Raw genomic sequence first — 25251 nt, forward strand, 5'->3', positions numbered from 1 at the left:
AAATCTTAGAACTATATCAGAATACAATAATACACTACATTATCTCATCTCTTCCATTCTCCTCACTGTCAAGCGGTGATTTAACGAAGTACATCTGATCATATACAAAGCATTATACAGGAAAATGCAACAAAAGGGTATTTAAAATGCCATTATATCACCACTTTTAAACTGTTCCTATAAAACTGCTTGACATTTTCATTCTTCCTGACCTTGCAGTACACACAAATGCCCACACCTGTTCAGAGTCCAAGTGAAAACAGAAACACAAAGGTATAAGAGACATAGTACATTCTTGTGCTTTGTGGCCAAGTTATGTGCAAGCTGTTTCATTGCACAGGTACAAACTGGCTTCAATGAATTTCTGTGAAAGTTCAGAGCCCCTTTCAGACTATGAAGTTTGCCAGACTAAGGCTTGAGAGCATGTACCATAGAAACCTGTGCTACCGTGTTCAATTTCTAAATAATTTTCTGCCTACTACTGATGATACCATCATCGGAAAAAAAATCTGAACACTGCCGGAACCTGTTTGTTTGTACTTCATAAACAGCATTCTGTTCTGTGAGGCAACCAAAAAGCTGGAAAACATTCTGGTCACTGACTTGAAAAAACTATCATTATTTTTTGAAAGATCTGACTACTGTAAAAGAAACCTATTAGTTCTATAAATAATGCATATAGTATATACAAATAACTGTTTAAATACAGAGAACATATAGAGGATTTAAGCAATGCATGACCATCAAAACTGTCATGTTCTATATAGGTAAAAATTTGCAAAGACAGCATATAAGTACTATTTTATTAGTGTTTTATACTAATAATTATTTTTTTTCCATTAGCCATTGGTATTTGTCCACATAAAGCACTTGTAGTTCATTTTTAATATTTTCAATGCAATCATGTTAATAAAATAACAATAAAAAGGCTTCTTTTTTATTAACATATATTTCAGTCCATTCAAGTTAAATTATGTAGGGAAACCCCCAAGAATTTGCATGTGGTCAAGTCTGTAATAGGACTCAGCTGGCCACAAAGCTGGAATGGTATTGGCCTTGGTTCAAGGAGATACGTGCTTAAATTTAACCAGGGAAAATTTGACTCATATAGTAAAGGTTTGGTTTGGTGTAGATCCATTTGGCTCACTCACTTATGAAATTACTTTTTCACATTAAAGTAGTCAGTAGTATATTCTCAATACCATAAATCACTGGTGTTAGGTATCACTATACTATGGCAACTTTGCTGAAACAGTTGGGTTTTGCTTTTGGTGGCTTCTGTATTGACCATAACAAACTCTGCATATGTGGTAAATTTCAGTGACTGCTCTCAAGCCTGGCATTGGATTACAAGAGGTAAAATATTAGACCAATACACATCTACAGTTAAGTAAAGTGAACACTTTGCTAAATAAATGTTAGATCTGGCCATAATGGAATAGTTTTTATTTATTAGTACTCTCAGCCTAGCAAAAAAATGTCATGGAAATTTATCAGCCCAGGCAGAAATATCTATTCACCTACACTTTACCACAATGATTGATGATAATGAAAAAACGAATGATATTTTACTCTCATGTCAAAAAAAAAAAAAAAAAAAAAGAAAGAAAGAAAAAGAAACCCTTACCTCAAGCGAGTAAAATCTTCCCAGGCTGATTTGAGGCCAAAGGACTATGTGCCTGCAAGGTTTTAGCAACTAGCAAAAAATGCATACTCTCTCTACACAAAGTCACTACATGCCTGCTTTAGATCTATTTTAATAGTTCTGCATTTATAGCACTATCATTCAAATTGACAAAACATCTGAATGTGCTTGTTGGTATTTTTTTTGTTGTTGTTTCTGTTTTTTCTTCATTTTTTTCTCCAGTTTGGAGTAAATTGTTTTCCAGTGTATTTGCTCTCATGAAAATCAGAACAACCACAGGAAAATGTAGCAACAAAAGCCAGCCAGTTCCGCCCAAAGGTGCTTGCTGCACCAGACTTCAAGGGGTGCACAATGTTCATTTCACACTGCTGGCAAATGCTATGTTGTAGCTGCCTAGTTCCAAGCAAGTGAGAATAAGCAGGCACAAGCACCCAGCAATGGCACAAAACCAACAAGGAGCAGCCCAGTTGTCAGCAGCTGCGTGAAAGCAGCAAAAGTCAAATCAATCTGCAGTGCCACAGTGTTTTCCCTGGAGTCCTGAATTACATTTTATTTTTATGTGAGGCTTCTTCCAAAACTGTGGAAAAAATAGAGCTAGATTTGTAAAAATAATTAGAAGATCTACAGGCTCTCTTGCCTTAACAACATAAGCTAGCACTGTGTTTTAAGATGCTCAAATGTTCGACCTGAAACAATTTATGACGTGGATGCCATTTACGCACATTACTAGATTACAAACTGAAATTTTGAAAATATCACATTTTACTGATGAATATGTTGTGCTGCCTGTGGTAGGAAGTGGGATGTATGATATTTTTGGAAGCAAGAAGTGAATACTTTCTCTTCCATTCTCTGTACTGATAATGCAGTACTAAAACTGAACATTTTATTTGAATATTGAAGAGCTTTTGTGTGCTTCAACTTCCAGATGTAAAACAAGTAGAGCAATTAGTTTCACTATACTTTTTAGATGCTAACTTTTTTCTTTAATAAGCAATACCTTAACTTGAGTTACCGGACTGGTCCCTCTCTTCTCATTTTTCATCCCAGTGGGTGAGAGTGCCCCTGTTGTATTTGGTGGCTGTGGAGTAGATGGCATTTTGGCTCCAGGAGAAACTTGCATGCTTGCCAGCTGAGCTGCATACAGTTGCTGGAAGACAAGAAGATATACAACATATTCCTGCAAAATTCCTAGAAGAGAAGCTGTAAGTGTACATAATTTTTATTGCCCTGCTGTTGCTTCTCTTGAGCGATTGAGAGATTTAGTTTTTATTTTTTTTTTTAGCACATTCCTGCTTGTGGCTTTTCCCTTCTCATTATTAAAAAGAAAAAACAAAAACAAACAACCCTAGAAAACTTCCACACACTGATACCTTTCTTCTTAAGCTTGTTTTGTATCTATTTCTTTTTCACTCTTGCAGTAAATACTGTCCATCTCGGTCACAGTAAAGAGCAAAGGGTAATACTGTGCCCAAATACACCAAAAATTGGCACTACTGTGAGACTAGTTATGATAAAGAGATATCAACACATCAGAAACAATCCATGTTTCAGGCCTTCTACAAAATGTCAACTTTAGAACCTCTGCTGGAAGCTGACATGGGAATCCTTTGCTACCAAAAGGCAATGGTGCATCTTCTTTAGATAGCAAGAAAAGTTAAAATAGGCAACAGGCTATGTCTCCACCTCAGTGTACAGTGATTGTTATCTTTACCTTCTATAAATGTTAATGAGAGTGTAGGCCTTAAAAATTCCTGTAAATAGTTATGAAAACCCAAAAAAACCCTAATGGAATATACATCCAACTTTTCATAAGTTTAAGTGAAGCATAATAAAAGATGTGTACATTAAAGTAAACTATTCCTACCGATCTAAAGCATTTACTGAACAAAACCAAATAGGTTTAATTTCCTCCCAGTGACCAAATTTAAACTCTCACCTTGAATTAGCATCAGCAATAATTCTTCTAACATAAACAGGGAAGATCCTAATCCCTCTTCTACACATAAATCTATATAAACTTTGCCTTATTAGTGAGAAAAAAGCCAGGTGGTTTGTATGTAATTTCCAACATTATTATCATTCAGATGGACAAATAAAAAAAATTACAGTAATCAAAAGCAGACCTTTCAGCACATGTAATTAAATGAAAGCTTAATAAAGAATAATTTGCAAGAGCCAGATGTGCTTATGTCATAATTGTTGCTTTCTTTGGAACAATTTCTCTAATATAACAAGCCTCCACAGAAATGAAAGTTGCACAATACTGCAAGCTCAGTGACTCAGTGGCTAGACAAACGCATGAAGGAGGGGCACAGCCAGAACTCTGGGTGACAAATGGAAGCTGTTGTTTGTTTGTTTGTTTCCTGACATCCTTTTTCAATACCATGCAAAGGCTACAAAAGGATCACAGATAAATATTTTGAAACCAGTGGTGTTTAAATATTTTGGCTAAGGTGCTAGCTTTTTTCCTTGCCAGAAAACTAATTTCCCAGCTTGCTGTGATGTTCTAAAAAATGGAAATGCATTCTATACAGTAGTTGCTTCCCCTCCACAAACATACTGGGATCTTACCGCTTTGGTAGTGGCCTATAAATTAAAGGCATATTCTGCAGGTCATGCTATGCCTGCTTACTAGGATGCATTGCTAGTATGAAGTCACCCAGCTGCTCTCTCCCTCCCCCTTCTCAACAGGACTGGGTAAAAATAAGATGAAAAAGTTCATGGGCCTAGGTAAAGACCAGGAGATCACTTACCCCTTTTTTACCCTCATGGGCAAAACCAACTAAACTTAGGGAAAAATAATTTTATTAATTGCTAATTACAGTAGAGTAGGGATGGTAATACACAGACTAAAGTTAAAGCTCCTTTCCCACATGCCCCTACTTTTCCCCAACTCATCTTCACTCCCTCACAGTCCTGAGCCCTCTACCTCCTGCCACTCTCCCAGCTGGGGTGCTTGCAGGGGTGTTTTTCACACTTTTTTTCCCTCATCCCTCACTGCCATGCAGCATTTATCCCTTTCTTAAACACGCTGTCCCTAAGGTGCCACCAACTCGCTGATGGGCTTGGCTATGGCCTGGGTGGCAGCGGCTGGAGCCGGATGGGGGCAGCCCTGGCCTCACCTCACAGCGGCCACCCCACGGCCCCCGCTGCCAGCTCCTGGCCGCAGGCCCGGCACACACAGCAGATGGAGCTGGCAGCTCCATCAGCAGTGACAAGCGAGCAAAGGTGTGCTTGTCAGACCCGAATGCTGGCAGCCCATAGTACAGCTTATGTTGACCAGGCATCTCAAGCCTAAGGCAAAACGGGATGCCAGGCACTCTGGTCAGGGGAGGCCTCACCAATGGCTTGGTACTTGAATCACAGCAGGACTGTCAACCAAAATGTTCTCATTATTTAAGGGTCACAGAGACAGTAACAACAAAAGCAAGCTTTAAAGTGACTGTCTAGGTAATTTTTTGATTTTGGAAATGCAAACATTAAAAACAGAATTAAATTTGTTATTAATCACTCCCTTCCCAATATCTTGAGGGATTTATTGGCTGCCCTGCAAGCAGTGGCGATGAAATGTTCTTAAATGGAGGCAGAAAATAAAAATTATATGTTACATATATGTGTTATATATTTTCTATATATAACATATATATACATTATATATGTTATATAATATATATGTTTTTATATATATTATATATATATATAAAAGCATATATAAAATTCATCACTAGGTTACTCCAAGGTCACAGGACCAGCTTTAGCCTGGCATTTCTATAAATTTCTTTTACACAATAAAAGCAAATGTAAAAATAAGTAACAGTAATTAGCATTCTGGTTTGCATAGACTTTAAAACAAAGCTGTTCCATAAATGACTGCAAACCTTGCAAGAATTCACACTAGTGCGAGCAAAACTGCCATGTGGACTGGAAGGTTGTATAACTTCTTTTAAATACTAGTTTGGACGGGAAGCTAGCCAATCTGGAAAACACACCACTGATGCAGGGATAAAATGGATATTTTTGCAAATAGCACCATCGTAGCACAAAATTTAGGACCTCACATTGAGATGGTCAGGTTGTGAAGCTTTTATTTGCAAGATTAAGGAGAAAAAAAAATCAAAAAAAAAAAGCGAATGAATGCTGATTGTTGGCTTTCAGTGCTGAAAAGGAAAATCTTCAATTGAATTTTTTTCAATTGAAATTCTAACCCACCAGCTATTGAGTAGTGACTGAAAAAAAATTAACCTACCTCAAACACCGAACCGTATCTTCTTTTCACTATATCTTTAGCACATGAAGAGAACAGCTTTACATAACCCTGATGCCGATCACTGACTCAGAAGGCTCTCGATTACAAATTAGATATTCAAAACCATCAAGTATTCATGATTGTTTTAAGAATCCTTAAAAATATACGGCCTGATTTATTTCTTTTTCAAAAAGGTCACTAAGTTAGATTCTTACAATCCAGTTCCCAGCATCCAACTATAAGTAATACTGATTTTGAGTTACTGAATGCTCCTGCATAGTTAACAATTTTGAAAATCAGCTAAGGATGTAGTTTTACAGCTTTCAGAACCAGGTTTCTTGTAATGTCATGATCTGACATTGAAGAGTAGGATTTTGAAATGCCATAAGTCTCACTTAAGGCAATGGCAAATGAAGTCTCACACTCAGGCACCTGTGAACTCACAAGCTTATCAACTTAAGCACTTGTTTCCAAAACTATTCTAATCCTAATCAACTGAAAATCTGAGGGGAATTTATGAAAGTTGGAGGTCACTATGGGTCAGAATGATGTTCATCTACCAGAAGAAAAACAACATCTGAGTGAGAAAGTGCTGTACTCAGCATGCCCACAGCACAGCACAAGTACATACTGATTTTTTTTTTACCTGGAAACAGCAGAATTCATACCAAGCCCTTGCTACTGCTTAGAGCTACAATCCAAGAAGAATCAAACAAGTAATGAAAATAATAACTGGGGGGAGAATTATGTTGGGGGGGTAGGAGGGGAAGCATTCCCAGCTTTAGAAATTGCCTACGACATTTGATGAATTATTTCCACCTCACTGTATTTATAAAAATATATCATCCACAATCTAAAATTTGACAAACAAAACTGTGAACTAATAATAGAACATCTTGGCTTATCCAAATGTTTAGACCTTTCTTAATGTCACCTAAGTTTGACAACACCTTTGTGGGATATTTTCACACTATACATGGATAACTGCCTTCACTGTCAATGTTCATCCATATCTTCCCAGAAGACAAAGGCCTTAGGCCTACACATCCCTCTCCCAGGTTTCCACAACATTTTTTCAATAGTTTGTCAACTTTTTTTTTCAACTAGCTTTGGATAATCAAAATTCTTTCATCAGCTCAGGTCCCTTTTTGCCTGCACGTAGTCCTGTGATGTTCCTACACATATGCTCTGCTGAATGACACTGAGCCCAGTAAATGCGTTTTCTATGCACCAGATTTCTTCTTATGATTATTATTTTTACAACAGAAATACTGGTACTTACTTCGTGGGCTGCAGCATCTATGTCTAAACGAATGAATAAAGGTGAAGAATTTTTGAGAATCAAATGTTACAGAAGTAACACATGGTGAGGAAAATAGAATGGGCCTTAAATCAACACACTTAAGGGAGATTTGAACTGACAACAACTTGTTAACTTTGTGACAAGCTGTTTTACCACCTAACACAGAATTATGATAATCATAACCTTCTTACCAGTGGCTTGTCAATGGCAGGCCTTGTGGAAAAATAAGATATTTCAATAAAGAGAAGTGATCAACTGCTGCTATTGAGGGAGGCACTTTCTTCAGGTAGATAAACCCAGGGAAGAAATGGAGACAGCAGTTGCACTTGGATATACAAGAATGAAAAGGAAATAAATAGACATTTCAACTGACCGCTTTGCTGAGGGAGAATTTGGTTACAGCAGTGGGGTTTTAATTCAGACATTATTATTTGCAGTAGAATTCTGAAGAAACAATAGCAAAGAAATAGGAGAAGTATGGAGTTAAGAAAGAGTGAATGTAATAGTCAGTGTAACAGAGAATCAAAGAGCAGGTGATGAAGGCTGACCTAGCACAATGAATTGCAGTGGATGTACTTGGAAGATGACCTAGAGAGAAATGCAGTGGAAACTAGCTTGATCTAAGGAAAAAAGAAGATATCTGTTCTAGAAACATTTATGTTTTTATTTTCTTTTATTAAAAGATTTATGACCGAAGTGAAAAGACACACTCCTTCTTATGTATTTGTACAGTATTTCTCCCGAGGCGTAGATTTTTTTTATTATTATCATTTTTTTTTCTTTTTTTTTCTCTCAGAAACAAATGCTAAATATTATGGACACAGATTAATTCTAAAGTCTTTCATTACCAAAAATGCAAGTCCTGTTACATCTTCAACAAATACACTTGCTACACTAAATGACACTGAACAACAGAACTACTGAGAATCAAGTGAGAATCCTTATTTGTCAGCATTTTAAATGAATTGTGCAAAGCTGAAATATCTTATTTATAGAGATGAAAGTTCAGCTATTTAGACAATGAGTAATTTGGTTTCTAAAGATAAAAAACTTTAAGGAGTGACTGCAAGTGCTGTTGAAATCCTGCACTACAAGAGGTAATGCAGTTATTTTTTCCATAGTATATTTAGTACATAGTGTTGCAAAGCTATAATTCTAGAATTTTTCTTCCAAGTATATTAAATACAATAATAACACTCAGAACTGTCTAATCACAAAGAGTTTTACAAGCTCACCAAAAGCAACAACATCTTTACTATTTCCAACAAATGCTTCTGAAGAGAAGCTACCCAAATAATCCCACCTGCAGTTGGACTGCTTTTTGACAGCTTTTTTTTTTTTTTTTTTTTTTTTTTACAATTGTTGTAGAGGTGCTTAAAATAATCTTGATGTTTCATTTATCCTGTTTGACAAAGTCCACATTTGAAAAATTTCTCTTCTGTTTGAAAGATGAATGGATTAGTGCTCCACCCCATGCTTTGGATATCATAGCTAATCAAATGTTTACTGCTGATCTGACCCAATGTCACTGGCGCAGCCTTTCACAGTCCAGGTCAGGAATATTTTTTTTAAAAAAACAATGCAAAAGCATAAGTATCCTACTAAAAAAAAACTCAGACACAGCTTAATGTGTGCAAGAACCATTTCTAAAGTAATGATATTTGTTTTTATTCCTTCCTACTGTTGTATATAGATGGCTTTATATATATATATATATAAAAATATATATAAATATATATATATATGTTATGTATATATATATGTTATATATATGTTATATATATATATAACATATATATAACATATATATATACATAACATATATATATAAATATATATAAATATATATAAATATATATATATGTTATGTATATATATATGTTATATATATGTTTTATATATATATATATATATATTTATATTTATTTATATAAAGCGCCTATCACCGTATTGATAAACACTCTTTGGAACCACTCTGACGGCAGGGTCATATATATTTATATATATTTTTATATATATATGAGATGTTTTTTGCACCAATTACATTCAAGGACTAACATGACAGTTGAGGCTTCTACTTTAGCACCAAGATAACAAAAGGGATTATTGGATTATGTATATATGTGAAAAAATAAAAAATAAATAGTACAAGGCTGTCTTTGTTTGAAGATGCCTTTTGATGCAGAACCTTAGAGTGAGAGGTAAGTTAACAGAAAATGGCATCCAGAAACATGAGATAGCGTAAGTAACTCATCAGCAACTTAACCATGTGACAAACCCAGGGGCAACTTGGAGGCAGCTACTGCCTGTAGAGTCTGCCAAGAAGCCAGATGCCGTCACCAGAAAGACACCTTCCATAGCTCAGCATCTGTGTCCTGGGAGTGCTCTCCACACAAAAGGAGGAGGAAGAGGAGAAAGAGAAGGAAAGCTACGTATACTAAAGAAAATGTACATATACAGAAAAGCAACCATTATTTGAATTTAAAAAAATCTGAGACCTGGAAAAATCAAAGCTTTTGTTGATGCTAATAAGATTCCTTCAAATTAACAGATAAAGCATTTGATGCTAAAAGTGAATGCTTTATTTTGTTTTGTAATGTATTTGTGTAGATGCTACCTGCTACAACAGTGTATTTTATAAATATCTTCTGATGAAATTTGGATGTCTCATTAGCATTTTCTCCATTAGTACTAAGAAAAATGATAAAAAATCAAATTGAGGTCAGTTTTAAAGATGAGCAAGTACTGTGGGACAGACCCTCCTCTCATCTTCACATATGTCACCACACAGACAGCAAGTGCTATTTAAGAACCAACAAGTATGCAACATTAGCTTAACTCACAGGTTTATGCTAGATGACTTGAGAACTATTTGGCCTTATTTGGGTATACTTGAAACAGTGTTGATCAAGTACAGCTACAGGAAGTTGGAGTAACAATTAGGAAAATAAGTCTTCGATTTAGAAACAGTATAAATAATAAGCAACAAATTTTTAGAAATTCTTTTTCTCTGTAGAATTACAGTGGCAAAATACTTGTACATGATTTCCTTTTAACACCATCATTCTTTCCTTTCCCTTGTTTTTACATGCCTAAACTATCCATAGTGGAGTTAACATTCAGATTTTAAAACTCGTATATCTCCCTACAGCAGTGTCAGCTCACTGTTAGGGAGTGTGACTAGCCTCTACTTCTTATAACACTGCACCAAATAACTTTGTAAAAGGCCTTAAGGTGTAACACAGGCAGGCAGCCAATGAATTATCATAACGAATGTCACAATAATAAAGACTGTTGCAGTGATTATTTATGTACTTGCTGGATAATGTGCACCCAGATTTATTACAGACCAATATGTGCAAACTAACTGAGATTTTAAAATTACAAATACATTCTGTATTCACAGGAACAGTTAGAAGACTGCAGTTTTCCACGTATGTTCAGGTGTGCATGTACTGGAAAAAAAATAAACCTAAACTAAAAGAATAATTTTTCCAGTTATTCCTATTCATTCACTTCAGGTTTTTTTGAACTACTAACACAAGTAATTTCAGTGTCTGTCACTACTATACTATATATTACCAAGGAAAACTCTTATTTGGCCCTAAATTCCACTCAGTGCCTGTCTCCTTAAAAGATACAAATTCCTGTTTTGCTCCTCTCTAAAGGTGCAGAGTAACAGATACCTGGATTTTACCACTGAATGCCTGCTGGTTCCAACTCCTTTTACTGACTAGAAATTCATTGTACTGGTTCAGAAAAAGAAAAATCACTCTCATAGCTTCTGCTGCCCTGCTGCAGATAATGGCCAACGCATACCAAAGATAAAAGAATCTCTACACATTTTAGATACTGCAGCTCACATTGTTGTAGCACTGTGGAGTCAAGATCCCCTTATGCAAAATAACAGCTTTATTTTGTTAAAAGGGCCTAACTTTAAGTGGACCATGGAATATTTATGGCTCTCAGTAGTCCTTTGAAAGAGTTATCTTATGTTTTTATGCCGATCATGGGTCAGAGGTTCAAATCAGCACTTCTTTCTGTCACTCCTTATATGTTTTACTATAATTTACAGCTCAGCAAGAGGACTCATAAAACAAAAGTGTCTATTTTACTTCAGCAACTAATTCTAGCTAATCAAAGCTTTCCAGCAAAACAACCCAGCATGAAACTCTGAGTGGAAAATATGCAGAGAACAAAGCATTTTGTCAAATAACACATCTCATGATGTAAACACATATGTCTCTTATAGGAAATTTTATCGCTTCCACATTATCGGCACACAAAAGGAGCATTCTTTTTGCAGACCTGGTGCAACTGTGGAGCCATCGTCATTGGAAACAAGAGCCTGATTAGGTTCCCACACAGATATGAATAGATTTTCTTTTTTTAGTGTAATGCTGCCTTTCTTATTTCTTAAACAGACTAGTAATTGTGGCTGTAAAAACAGTGAATTGTGTTTGGATGACATTTGTTGCTTCGTATTTTTTTTTTAGCTACCCAGTGACACCAATTATCCCATATGGTTGTCCTCTTCTGGAAAGTCTGAGTTAATCCACAGCTGTGAAGATGAAGACGGACCCAGCAGGCTCTAAGACTGGTGGGTCTCTTGTCTGCTAACAAAGTCCACAGTCTGCTGGACAGATGTTAAGAGGATCTGTTAAATTAGTCAGTGACAAAGATCCAGACTTCTGCTGGGGAAAACAATTAGCAAGACCATATCTATTCTTCATAGATTTTCATTTCTTGCCTCATCTTTTGGAGAGACAAGTTGTCCTTACTTGACAGAGAACAGTCCCACAGCACATACAATAGTCCTGCTCAAAACATGAATGAACTCAATGATCCCGTTCAGGAAAAGTGATAGACTTTTTATCCTTGACTTACTCTTACATGTCGTGGCTCCTGCACAATTATTGTACATTTGGTTTTATTTGTCATACTATATACTTGTATTGGGAGAGCCTGAATAAGTACTGCCAGCTACAAAATACCCACTTCAGTTTTCAGTGTAATGGCAAATATAAACTGAAGATGAAATTACCGTTTGACTAATCTTTCTTTAAATATTATTAGATTTTTTTATTTTGAAATAGGGGATAGACAGAAAACACATTCTAGTCCCAAAGCTAATACTGCTGTTCTGTGAAAAGAGAAGAAACAAGCAAGTGGAATGACCTGCAGCAAGATCCATGTTTAGAGACTTACTCATTTTTCCCCATCCCCACCTGTTTATGGCCTGACAGCATAGACATCCAACATCAAAGTCCCTCTCAGTTACAGTCATGTAAATCTGAAGAACACTGCACAGCTAAAATACATGCACCAGTGCAATAAAGATCTAACCTGCCTTCAGGCACACATGCATTAAGGTACTCTTAAAACCATTTTTGTTTCTTTTGGAAACTGTTTCCCATTCTATTGACCTCATCCTACTTTGACATAATGAAGTAGAAATGGCTATCAAAACAGCTCACTCTGCTTTGCTGACTAAATGCAGAAACTCTCATTTATGCATTGTTCCTGAGATCATGCTCCTTAGAAATCAAATGCCTTTGATTTCATTTAATTATGACAATTAAATACAATCTCTCAGCAAATGCTTGCTCACAACCTGTTTACTGTAAAGCTGTGGGCAAAGCCAAGAAAGAATGCTTAGAACTCAAATAAATTATCAATCACTGCAAGTAGCTAAGACAATGTATATAATTTGGCACCTGGCAGTTGCCTCTGTAATACTGCATTTGTTTCCCCTTGAAAAGTAAAGCAGTTGGTTTATTAGTTTCATAGTGCTTTGACAAGTTTTCAAGATATAACGTCAGCCCATCACCCTATAGGGTGATGAGAGACAAGGCTGCTGAGAATTTTTAATGAGACAGCATCAAAATTTCAAAAAAAAAAAAAAATCATGAATCATGAATTCACAGATATATGCTAAGATTTTATACAACTAAAGTTCAGACAGTACATTAGGTATCTCACATCACCACAGAATATAGGTAACATTGGCTCTGTTGAAATAAAATAACTACTCAGCTCACAAGTGTCTCAGTCTGTGGTATTTAAATTAGACTTCCTATTTCTTCCATCTTGACCGAGTCAAAAATCTAACCCTGTAAAGCACAGGTACGGGCTCTAATGCCCTCAGAGAGAAAACTACATTTCTGCCATGTCAGAAAAGAACAAAGGGAGGCCACCAAAAGCTGACCACGGGGAACAAAGTAACAGCTACTAAAAATATGTATATATTTGAAAGCCCTCTGTAATGAATATGGAGCTCTTGCATTCTGAAGAGTAATTCCCTTGTGAAGCCACTGACTGGAGGGAGAGGCAAAAATCCTCACTGACTTGGCTGTTGTGTCTCACCTCATTTCACTTCTTTTTTTTTCCCCTTTCCAAACAGACTGAGTGTTGGTCTGCTGAGAATATGATGCTAAGCCACTTTTCCTGTAGAGTTTTTAAACTGGGCCTCTGAGAAAGGGTTTGTTACAATTCAATGACTGAAGTAATACCTTTGTCCATCTGAGCATTAAATGGCCCATTGAAATACAGTTTAGTTGGAAAGAATTTCAGTAAATGGTGCTTTCTAATTTTTTATTATTATTATTATTCCTCTCCCAACAGATTACAGCCTGGATCTGAAAATGCAGTTCAATCACTTTTGGTTGCCTCTCAGGTCAAGCCTTTAGCCAGTGTTAATTAAATATAACCCCTTTAGATTACTGGAGGTTAAATGAGAACAACAAACCAGTCTTGTTCAGAATATTACCTGATGCCCTCCAAAAAACTCTAATCTGCTTGGGAAGGCCCTCATTTAAACGCAAAATAGTCTTAACAATGAAAATTTATAAAGATGGGGGCGGCGGAAGAAACCCATGCTAAATGCTATTTTGTCTGACAGCTAGTAATCACAAAACATTAAACACCTATTTCCATGCAATATACTATGTCTATTGTGTTTAAATAACAGACATCATAAAGGAAAGTGCTGCAGCAGACTATTTAGGCTGTAGCAGCACATACAGCTCAATTTTCAACTTGATAAAGTGAAACTATAAAGAATCAATGCATAAGTCAGACAGCTTCCATACCTAATATACTTCCCTGCAGCTATTAGAAGGTCCCAGTTTTGTCTCTAGTAGGCATGAGCATTAGTATACCTTCAATTTCATGTCTTCAGTCACATTTTGTTGTCTGTTTCATACAATTTGACCAGACCATGAAATTGGAAAACAGCTGAAATTGTCTTTTTTCATCCTAATGATTTTAAATGAGAAAGGGAGGTTTTTCTGTAAGCTATTTGTTCACGGCTTTGTAAAAAGTTTCCTAAAGTGTTTGTAACAATTTTACCATTAAGTTGTTTGAAAGAAAGGTTTTTAATGTGTGGTAATTAGTCTTGTCTTTCTGAACATGACTTTACTGTAAATACTCCTCCTTGACTATCTCTTTGTCCCAAGATTCCTTAGAAGAACGCAACCAAGCGATAATTCAGCATTATTGCTGCTTCAGTGCACTAATCGCTTAAAGAGCAGCAAGGACCCTATGTTCACTGCCACAAGGCTCCTACAGCCTCCTGGCCTAAGGCAGGCTTCCCAACCCAGAAGCATCCAGATGTCAAGAGGAATATCCAGGTCCTGATGCAGCATGCCGCTCCATCCCAGTATGGCCTAAACATCTGTTTCATCTGCTGGCGTACAACCTGCTGAATACACTGAGACTGACGCACAAAATAGGGAATTGATTTAGGGTAGGAGTCAAATACTGCAGTTGCACTGCTCAGTGTACATATCACTAAAAAAACTACATGCAGACACAAAAATTAACATAAAATGCCTGGAATCCCAAAATTGGAGTTTGATTATTTCCTATCTCAAATGGATCTCTCTGAGACAGAAAAATCCATACAAATAGCAGGAAAGAAAAAGAAAAAAAAAAATACCTCTCTACACAATATGTACACATCACTTTTTCTCCTAATGGAGGAAAAGGCCATAACACCTTAGTTTGCTCATCTTACTAATTCTCCCCTTATTTAATTATTTATGATGTAAGAAGGGGACAAAAGAAGAAAAAGCACAGAAGTATGTAATGCACAAATTGCTTGCCACAGCTATAACAATTGTCTTTTGTACAAAATACTTAAAAATGAGGTGAACTTAGCCTATTACGTATTTATAATTTCCTAAAGATAGTAATTTAGGAGTTCTAAAACAATAAGCATCTTTTATCTTAAAAAACAGGAATATATAACCACTGAAATTTTACCTTGAGGCATGACAAAAACAGCAAGCATTTTAGTTGATCTAGATTAAGTTCTGATAATAAAGGAATGCTAACTGCTCTCATCTCTCCCACTTAGCATATCTATTTTCTTGCATTCTTGCTAGCAACAATAATGGACTAGCTGTATACTACCATGCAAATTCTTTGAGTCTTTTATGAAAGCAAGATCAAAGCCAAAACAGAGAGTACATTTTTTAGCTGACTTTTTTTTTCCTCAAGAGAATGACCTAATGAGAGGTATTTTAACCAGTAATCTTCCTCTGCAATTGTAAAGCAGGAGCACTCTCACGGTGCAACCTCCTGGCTTGGCCTTTTCCCTGGCCAGCCACCTCTGCGTGGGGTGAGCACCAGCGTCCAGAAGCTAGGAGCTATCCCTGAGTGCTTCCACTGAAACATGCCCTCTGTGAACTTGAATAAGACACCATTTTTTTGTGCTACTCATGAAAGGGATACACTATTACTTTTTTCAGCCACTGTAGTAGTGCAGTATAGTTGAATAAAATTGTAAAATATTCTTGTTAAAGATAAGGTGTGAACATTAATAAAAGCCTGCTGTTGTGATATATTGTAAGTAGCAATAAAAAACAGATTGGAACAATATACAGAAACTTCATCAAAATTTACTTCCATTTCCTCAACAAGAGATAGCACAAACATTAATAAATTCTTCCTCTTAAGCACAAAAATGGGAATTATTTCATTTAAAGTTGTCAGATTACTGATATGCTACTATTTGATCACAGGTCTCCTGTAGTTTAACACACACAGGAAAGAACACAACTGACTTATCTCTGTGATTCTGCCAGATTACGTTGTATCAGACACCTTAGAAATTAGCAAAAAATCTTTAACTTCTCTTTATGATTTTACAAAATAACCAGACATACTCTGCTTAAGACCACTGGGTATTTGATATACAATTTAATAATTAAATAAAATATAAGTTAATTTAAACCCAAATACCTTTGATATAAAGCCAATCACAGCAAAGGACAATTTGCTTTGCAATTTCCCAAGCAATTGCATTTGCTTGGGAAAAGGAATGAAACATGAAGTGAAATGAAATAAAGAGTAATAAAATAAAATTTTTAAAAAATAGAAGAATAAAAATTCATTTTAAGTTTCCACTGGGTAATATTATTCAACAAAGAATCTGAAATTTGAAGGTAAATTCTTATGTGCGTTTCCCATATTTGCTTCTACTAGAATTTGTTTTCAGCATTTTTATAGCATAAATTCTACCTCACCAAAATTGTGGATCGCACCAAAGTTCACAGAGTAACAAGCTCACCTAAGAAAGCAAGCAAGGACCAGGAAGCATTGCAAATCTGGAAGGCAGCTGCAAACAAGGGCTCTAGTACGTAAAACTCTTTCCTTATCCAAGGAAAGCAGATAAGCAGCACCTACTTAAAATAAAAATATAACCAGATCTATCTAGAAAACGTAACCAGGTCATTGCATCAGATCACCATTTTTTTTTCATTTTTTTCATTCACTTTACAATATCATAATTCTACTTTTTCTGGTGACCTTGTGAACCCAATTATCCATACACAGAATTTAAAATGTTTTCTGATATAGTTTTAGAAACTTCTAGGAATCTTTTTTTTTCTTTTTTATTTTTATTTCCTGCTAATACAAACTATCTCTAACAATGAATGTGAGAGGTCTCTATGAGCAGCAGTTAACCATTCAGACAGTTGCACTTGCTCTACGCATGGAAATGTGTTCTGGACTAAAGCTTGTGTAAAAAGGATGAGTTGCTTAAAGAGAACCCTTGTTATATGGGAAATAAAATCATATGATTGAAAAGCAATTAATTACAGTAAGTTTGCAGAATGGATGATAGCTATCAAAGCTCATCAAAAGTTGTATTTCAGAATCTCATGTGTTTCTAAATTAAAAAAAAATATAACGGCAGCACATAGATGGGTTTTGTGAGAGAAGTCAGGAGTTTCATTCTGGCTCATGTCAGCAGGATTATAAGCAATTATGAGTAACTGCTTGTTGAACTGTGTGAAATGAGTTGGTGAATGAGTTTCCTAGTAAGCACACGTCCATGTCACTGGTATGACTGCCAGTGACGTAGACAGTCCCAGCTGAAGGGGCCTAAAAATATAATTATTCTCCTAATCCTACAGGGATTTTTACAGGATTAAATCAATTCAGGACAGAAGACGGCTGTGCAATTGCTGCTTCTAGTGTGGACCTTCTAGGTCTGTCAACCTGGCTAGACAGAAAAATCAGAGGCTTAAATAAAAGAAAAAGAAACCAGAACAGAAAAAATAAGTGGCAATAAATCTTCTCTAGAAATATTTTGTAAGGTCTGGCATAGGTTGGTGGGTTCATTCACTGTCTGACCACACAGACGAACAAGTCGCCAAGAACAGCTATTGCGATATTTCCCTGTATGGAACTATACAGACATAGAACAAGAAAACTGAACAGTCACCCACCACTAATCATACTGAGAGGTGAAAGCACTACAATTAGATTTCTACGGGCTCCCATGACAGAATAATGAGACGCCATCCCGCTAATAAATGGGTGCAAGGCAAGAAAAAGGAAGAGCCCCTCTTCACCTCCCACTACCTCTCATAATTCCCATGTCTGGGTCCCCGTCTTGTGAGAAGATGCCGAGGCAGCTCTACAATTAAGAGCTGAATTTTCAAAAATGCTGCTTGGGGTTGGAAGCTGTAATGTTTTCATACTTTTATAAGAGACATAGTTCATGTGGTAGCTTGCAGCCATCCTATTATTTTCACTAGCAAAAATGGACAGAAGACAAGGATATAATAAATATACATCAGCTCTACTGATCAGTAGAAGCTTTATCAGTCAGCTGGGGCACATCTGGAAAAAAAGTCACTCAGGTGCATCTATAGCATCCCATTCAATTAACATGCCATTAAAAATGGCTTGTCCCTGTTGAGCCTGCTGTGTTACCCGATAAGTCAACATATTTAAAATGTATATTTAAATGCAGAAAACAGTGAAATGTTTTCTTTGTGCAGCAGAAAACAAGCCCCGTTTACAGGTATTTTAAACCATTACCAATAATCGTGCTTTACAGGTTGCTTAGCAGATCTCTCACACTGATCTTTTACTGTATATTTAGAACTTTCATGCACCTTCAAGGAAAATTAAATAATTTCCTTAAAGGAAATGCACACAAAATTATGCAAAACATATTCAAATCGGCTTATAAAAATTACATCTAAAAAACTCACATTTACACCTCAAAACTAGGTATCTGGGAATTTACTATTACAAATTCATTGTACGCTCATGTATTTTGCTCCAGTAAACATGTATTTCACGTAAGCCTGCCACGGTTTCTGATACGTTGTGGGTGTGACGATATTTCAACAGAAGTGCTGGGACCACATTTAAATGATTATGAGACTTGATCTTAGCCCTCCCCGAGGTGCTGAAGACCACAGCAGAATAGATGGCCTGTGCCAGATGAATTACAGAATCACAGAATCGTCTAGGTTGGAAGAGACCTCCAAGATCACCTCCAACTTCTGACCTAACGCTAACAAGTCCTTCACTAAAGCATATCACTAAAGCTCTACATCTAAATGTCTTTTAAAGACCTCCAGGGATGGTGACTCAACCACTTCCCTGGGCAGCCCATTCCAATGCCTAACAACCCTTTCAGTAAAGTTCTTCCTAATATCCAACCTAAACCTCCCCTGGCACAACTTTAGCCCATTCCCCCTCGTCCTGTCACCAGGCACGTGGGAGAACAGACCAACCCCCCACCTCACTACAGCCTCCTTTAAGGTACCTGTAGAGAGTGATAAGGTCACCCCTGAGCCTCCTCTTCTCCAGGCTGAACAATCCCAGCTCCCTCAGCCGCTCCTCGTAAGCCTTGTTCTCCAGACCCCACACCAGCTTCATTGCCCTTCTCTGGACTCTCTTGAGTACCTCGATGTCCTTCTTGTAGCGAGGGGCCCAAAACTGAACACAGCACTCGAGGTGCGGCCTCACCAGAGCTGAGTACAGGGGGACAATCACTTCCCTAGCCCTGCTGGCCACACTGTTTCTTATGCAAGCCAGGATGCTGTTGGCCTTCTTGGCCACCTGAGCACACTGCTAGCTCATATTCAGCTGACTATCAACCAATACTCCCAGGTCCTTCTCTGCCAGGCAGCTTTCTAACCACTCATCTCCCAGCCTGTAGCAGTGCTTGGGGTTGTTGTGCCCCAGGTGCAGGACCCGGCACTTGGCCTTGTTGAACTTCATACAGTTGGCCTCAGCCCATCGGTCCAGCCTATCCAGATCCTCCTGCAGAGCCTTCCTACCCTCGAGCAGATCGACACATGCACCTAACTTGGTGTCATCTGCAAACTTACAGAGGGTGCACTCAATCCCCTCATCCAGATCATCGATAAAGATATTAAAGATATTAAAGAGGACTGGCCCCGGTACTGAGCCCTGGGGGATGCCACTAGTGACCAGCCTCCAACTGGATTTGACTCCATTCACCACAACTCTTTGGGATAGACTTATTTATATATTATATATATAGATTACTATGGATAGTTCCCAGATGTGCTACTTAATAAAGCTGTAAACTAGTTAAATCTGGTGACTTTTTCTAGTTTGTAGGACAAATGGTGCAACTCCTTCAAAGGACTTTACGTCTCTTTACTGTTCACTTCACTTCCAAAAATACCAGTGGGCATGATAACACACTCGCACTATTCTTGCATGTGGAATATTTCTTCATTTGCTTTCATGCTTAGCTATTTGCTGTATTTCAAGCAGACCACCAAAATATGGGCATTCTTGTGCTGACTTCACTAAATTTTGTGAATGATTTCTTTAGGTCTCAAATAATCCCTTAACACTGACACTTAAGCATGCTTTGTTTTTCTTTCCCTTTTTCCTTAAGATCCTCCCTCCAGTCTCTTTCTTTCAGCACTGATATGCAAGCCTTCTGTTGTGCCCCACAGCAATATGCAACCTTCATGCTGAGTCCTAAGAATAAACAGGTGATTTCATTACTTTCTGTGAGTTGGGATGATTTTCCGCTTTCTCAATCATAAGGATTTCAAAAGCATCACAGACCAAATACACAACCAGCATCGTTGACAAGCAGGGTGTTAGGAGGCAATACCATTCCTATTCCACCTTCTAACAAGGCTCTGTTAAAGAGTGATATCTACACACTGATATGGGGAGTTCTAACTCATCTTCTATGAATTTCCCTTGTTTTCTGAACTGGGTCAGTAGAAGATGATGCTCTCTACAACCAAACACCCTCTAAAACAAGGCAGATGATACCTGTCCAGTCCACAACTCTTTAAATTCTTCTGTTTCCTGTGAGTGCACACACCCTGTGTGTGTGTGTATGTCTAGACCTAGAGGCTCCCACCTAACCAACCTTAATGTTTTTAGTTTTTTGAGATTTTTACTACAGATGAAAGGTGAATTGTTGTTTTCTCTTACCATATCAGTTAGGAAAGAATGATGACACAGAAGCGTATTCTCTTTTGTGTACAGAGATGACAATGTAAAAACATCTTTGCCTTTAATCTGATTGCTGCTAAGTTTTTAAACATCTGAATACGCTAACACCTTCACAGGAAAAAAACCTTCATGTTTGTAATTTGTATCCAAATTAAGCAGCTTACTCTATAGTTATCAGAACTATAGTAAAATTCCAGAAACATATTCACTTGCAGCTAATTCCTGTAAGGCATACACCATATACATTTCTAGAAAGCTTGAAGGAATCCAACTGCCAGCTCACAGAATGCCTCACAGTCAGCCTGCTCCCCAAAGGGATACCACAGTTCTAAAAGAGCTTTAAAAAAATGTGCTCGGCCCCTAATGGCACACTGTAGTACTGGTGCCTCTGGTGCTCTATGAGTAAATGCAGCAGTAACTTATTTGCTTCTTATTGGCTTCTGAGTGGATACACGCCCCAGGGAGGGAGCTTTGCAAAGCACAATTATTTTAAAATAGCGTCTGGGCTTTCAGTGAGGGGCTGCCAGTGGTTAAAGCAGCTGGAAAGTCTTGTTGATGCTGGGGGCTCTGCCTCCTCCAGTCACTTGGGTTTGAGCGTCCGCCTTAGTCCAGACTGAAGAGACACAGGAAACCTCCTGCAATCCAGGCTATAAGGATGACATGCTTTTAAACATACAAGTTTCCTGATAAGTGAGTTTATTTCAGTGCCATTTATGATCCCAATGGTAAATTCTCCTTGTAACAGAGCATATGGGCCTGGAAGGCAGCTGTCCTGCTTGGAAAGATCGAAAGGTGCAAAAGATGGGAATCACGCCAGGAGCCTGATCCCTAGCTGCCAGATTGAAAAGTTTTCCTGCATGGGGGAAGAGAGCAGGTGCAGGATGAGAGCACTTTGGATGGAGGAGAGCTTGGCCATCTGAAGGGAACAGAAAGAGAGAGCTGTTCCAGGCTGGGTGACAGTCTGGTGGCCAGCGTCCTTCCTGCAACAGGAAGGACAAGTCCAAGACTGGACTTAGGCTTGCCACATCCAAGACAAGTACTAGAACTGCTACAGACTGTAGAAAAAGCCTCTTTTTTAAACCGTCCTATAAATTTTTTATTACATAATGCGACACTGTTCCATTAAGCAAGAATGAAAGTAACAAAGAGTTGCTGTTTAAAGAAGTTATTGGAGATAGAGGGCATTAAATGGGTGAGAAAATGGTCTTGCAGCTGTAATGCTGCTGGCTGTACCAGGCTGATTACTTTAGCTAATGGTCTTGTTTGTCTTTTCTCACTAAGCTGAAGAAAACAGGGAGAATCCCTCATTTTACCAGGAATGCCTATACTGAAGGAGCCAGGAAAATTCTGGCAACAATCTCATCAGAATTGATAGGTTATGGCAAAAAGTCTCAATTTTGATGGGCTGTCCTTTCTTATGAAAAAGAGTCTATAAGATAATTCAGGGCTGAAGATAAGAAGCCGTAGGGGAAAGATGGAGTATTAAGAAATTCTGCAAAGAAAGGAGGTTACATGATAAAATATTGACTCAATGATATCATTTTCATTGATGCTGCCGCTGATATAATTCAACTTGATAACACAGATATTACACATAGACATAAACATTCAAGTAGAGAAAGGCACAAGTATAACTATTTCATTGATTTTAATTAAATTTTCTTAAGTATTGCAAGCTTGGCATATTTTTAATTTTATTTTCATTAAAGGGCTTACTTGGTCTCTCAGAGCAGTAATAAAACCTTCTTTTAACCTCTTTCCTTCCTCCGCTACAACCTAAATTTCTACATAAGAAAAGGACCAAAATATTTAATTTACTACTTCCATACACTGAAATTTGCACACACTATTCCCTTAATTTAGGCCACAATTCACTGTATCATAATAAGGAAGTTTCTGTTAAATTATGCCCACCTAGAGCTCAGTAGTCTTTGAATGCTAGATAAAATCATTCTGTAAGGCTAATGAAGACAGAAACTCTGCCTGTAACAATATTAAGTTTGTTTTCTCTAGTGATTCGAAGAAGTGAGCAATCTGTCAGTAATACATTGAGGGAAATTACTTGTCTTACAGGAATTCCTGCTGACAGTCACTCACTCGCAGTGCTGACCCAAACATCTACCCACTGACAAACAAATTACAGTGTCTAACTTTGAAAAGGTAACTGCCTGTTTTTAATTTTGATTGGTCCCACCAAATCTCTTTCACATTTACCCAATCCCCATTCTTCATTGTGTCTAAAAAAAAAAAAAAAAAAAAAAAGGAAAGCCCCATCTTTTTTGCATTTGAAAAAATTATTATTGCCTACTTCTGAGAGTGTTATGTCAGATAAAACTGTTAAACTGTGTCTAACCAACATTAAGACTGGCAGCCCTGCCAGTGACTGACTGGGTGAGCGAACACATTACTGAGACAGCATTGTAGAAATTAATTTTCTTCAATAAAGTGATTTTTAAGGCTCATATATTTCACAATCTAAACATATGTCACTGTTTCATAAACAAAATAAATGGATTAAAATAATACATTACCAGTATGCTGACACATGGAGATATTTTAATTAGAAATACTTAAGCTGCGTGATATTTAACTGCTATATTTGTTGAAGAGGAGCATGCATCATTTAATAAGACATAAGGCAGGTACATCACTTTGCATGATGTGGTACCGGAGTGGGACCAAATCACCTCCAGTGTAAGCTATCACTATCAGATCACATTAGCCCCACTAAAAAATTGCTTTAAGTTTACAACATATAGAGGAAACTCCATAAGAGAAGCAGTCCACTAAAACAACTTTTTCATTGAAATAATAAGTCACCAAGATTCTAGTTCCTGAGAATAATATTTCTTCATAAAAGGCCACATGTAACATCTTAGCTATTTAAAGGCTGTATTTACATGACTGTCGCATTACATTGGCTTCTTTCCTGCACATTCTTCTTGACTTGCTTTAAGGACCAGCCCTAAAATAGCTGAGGAAAGCAAATGTCAACTGTGTCCTGAAATTTATATGTGTGAGAGAATTGGAATAAGTAGAAATGTAATATATTGTTTACTGTACTGAGTGCCCTCTGTTCTCTAAAGGTCAAAAGCATTGTAACCTTAGAGTTACAGTTTCTGATTGTTCCCAGGGTTAAATACATTATCAAAATTAACGGTTCAAACCCCTCAACCTTCAGATATATGAGTATTCATGCCTCCATCTGCTGAACTGTTCAACTAAAAATAGCATTCTTTGGCCTTCACTCTACTAATATTGTGCCCCTGAGACAGGCTATGCAATGCTTCAGCGGTGCGCTGGATCCGCACCCAGCGGTATAACAAAAGGTCATTTACTTTGTTTGCAATTAGAAGAAGGTATGAAGGAGTAGAATGAGATGGGAGGGGAGAGCAGAAATAGACAAGTATGTGTTTAGCTAAGATTTACATTTTTTTTAATGAATTATAAAAACTTCAGGCTTCAAGAACACAGCTGCAACTACAGTTAAGACTTGCCAAGGTTCATTAGGGTTATAAGTGATAAATTTTGAAGGACAAATAGTTTGGGAAAGAAGTTATGAACTAAAGCTTTTTTGCTTTGCTTTTCTTCCTAGTGCTCACTTTGTTTAGGAATAACTCCAACTAGCATCATTGTAGTGCTTCCATTTCTATCAACAGTTTATCAGTTGTGGTTGTGAGAGTTGCGACATTTCCTTATTTAGCACATAGACTGCTTTGTAGAAGCATCTAAGAATGAAGGCAGATGTTTAAACCATATAGAGCATACCGTAACATTCCTTGTTTGAAAGCAAGGACATATAGGTGCCACCTCTGCCACCACTGGGACTTCCCAATAACTAGGCTACTTCTACCAGCACCACGAGTTGGGAAAACCAATTTCATGTTCACTCTTTTAGCAAGATTACTCTGCACACATATCTAGAATCAGTTAATATCACTGCAATCATTTGACAACTAGGAACAAAATTCAGGGAAACAGGAAAGGAGAGAAATGGCAGAGAAGGTGGGTATATAAGAGAGGAGCAAAGGGAAAATTATTGACAGTTTTTTCTGCTCAAACTGGTTAATTAAAAGCAACATGCTTTTGTCATACACATGCATCAGAACTGGTTCACACATCACTGCGCATACCTGCTGCTGATGCATTTGGTAATATAACTGCAAACTATTTAGCAGAAGGTTGATGTGGCCGGATTCACTCACAGTGTTTTGAAGCCAGAGGGGTGACCTGGTTTGGTCCCTCTTCTTAAACTCATCAGCAAGGCTCTCTCCCACTCAGAGAGTCCCT

The 25251-nt window shown here is 37.3% G+C and overlaps 1 protein-coding gene across 1 annotated transcript in view; it reads right to left on the bottom strand.

Annotated features, from left to right (window-relative positions):
• Positions 1-25251, bottom strand: part of SOX6 (SRY-box transcription factor 6) — a 245401-nt gene that overhangs the window by 58483 nt on the left and 161667 nt on the right. Inside the window, exon 9 of the mRNA XM_050711088.1 lies at positions 2646-2795. Coding sequence (XP_050567045.1) covers positions 2646-2795 — 150 coding nt within the window. The remainder of the gene's footprint in view (positions 1-2645; positions 2796-25251) is intronic.

The sequence above is a fragment of the Cygnus atratus genome, chromosome 5 (genome assembly GCF_013377495.2).
Source record: "Cygnus atratus isolate AKBS03 ecotype Queensland, Australia chromosome 5, CAtr_DNAZoo_HiC_assembly, whole genome shotgun sequence".
Lineage (NCBI taxonomy): Eukaryota > Metazoa > Chordata > Aves > Anseriformes > Anatidae > Cygnus > Cygnus atratus.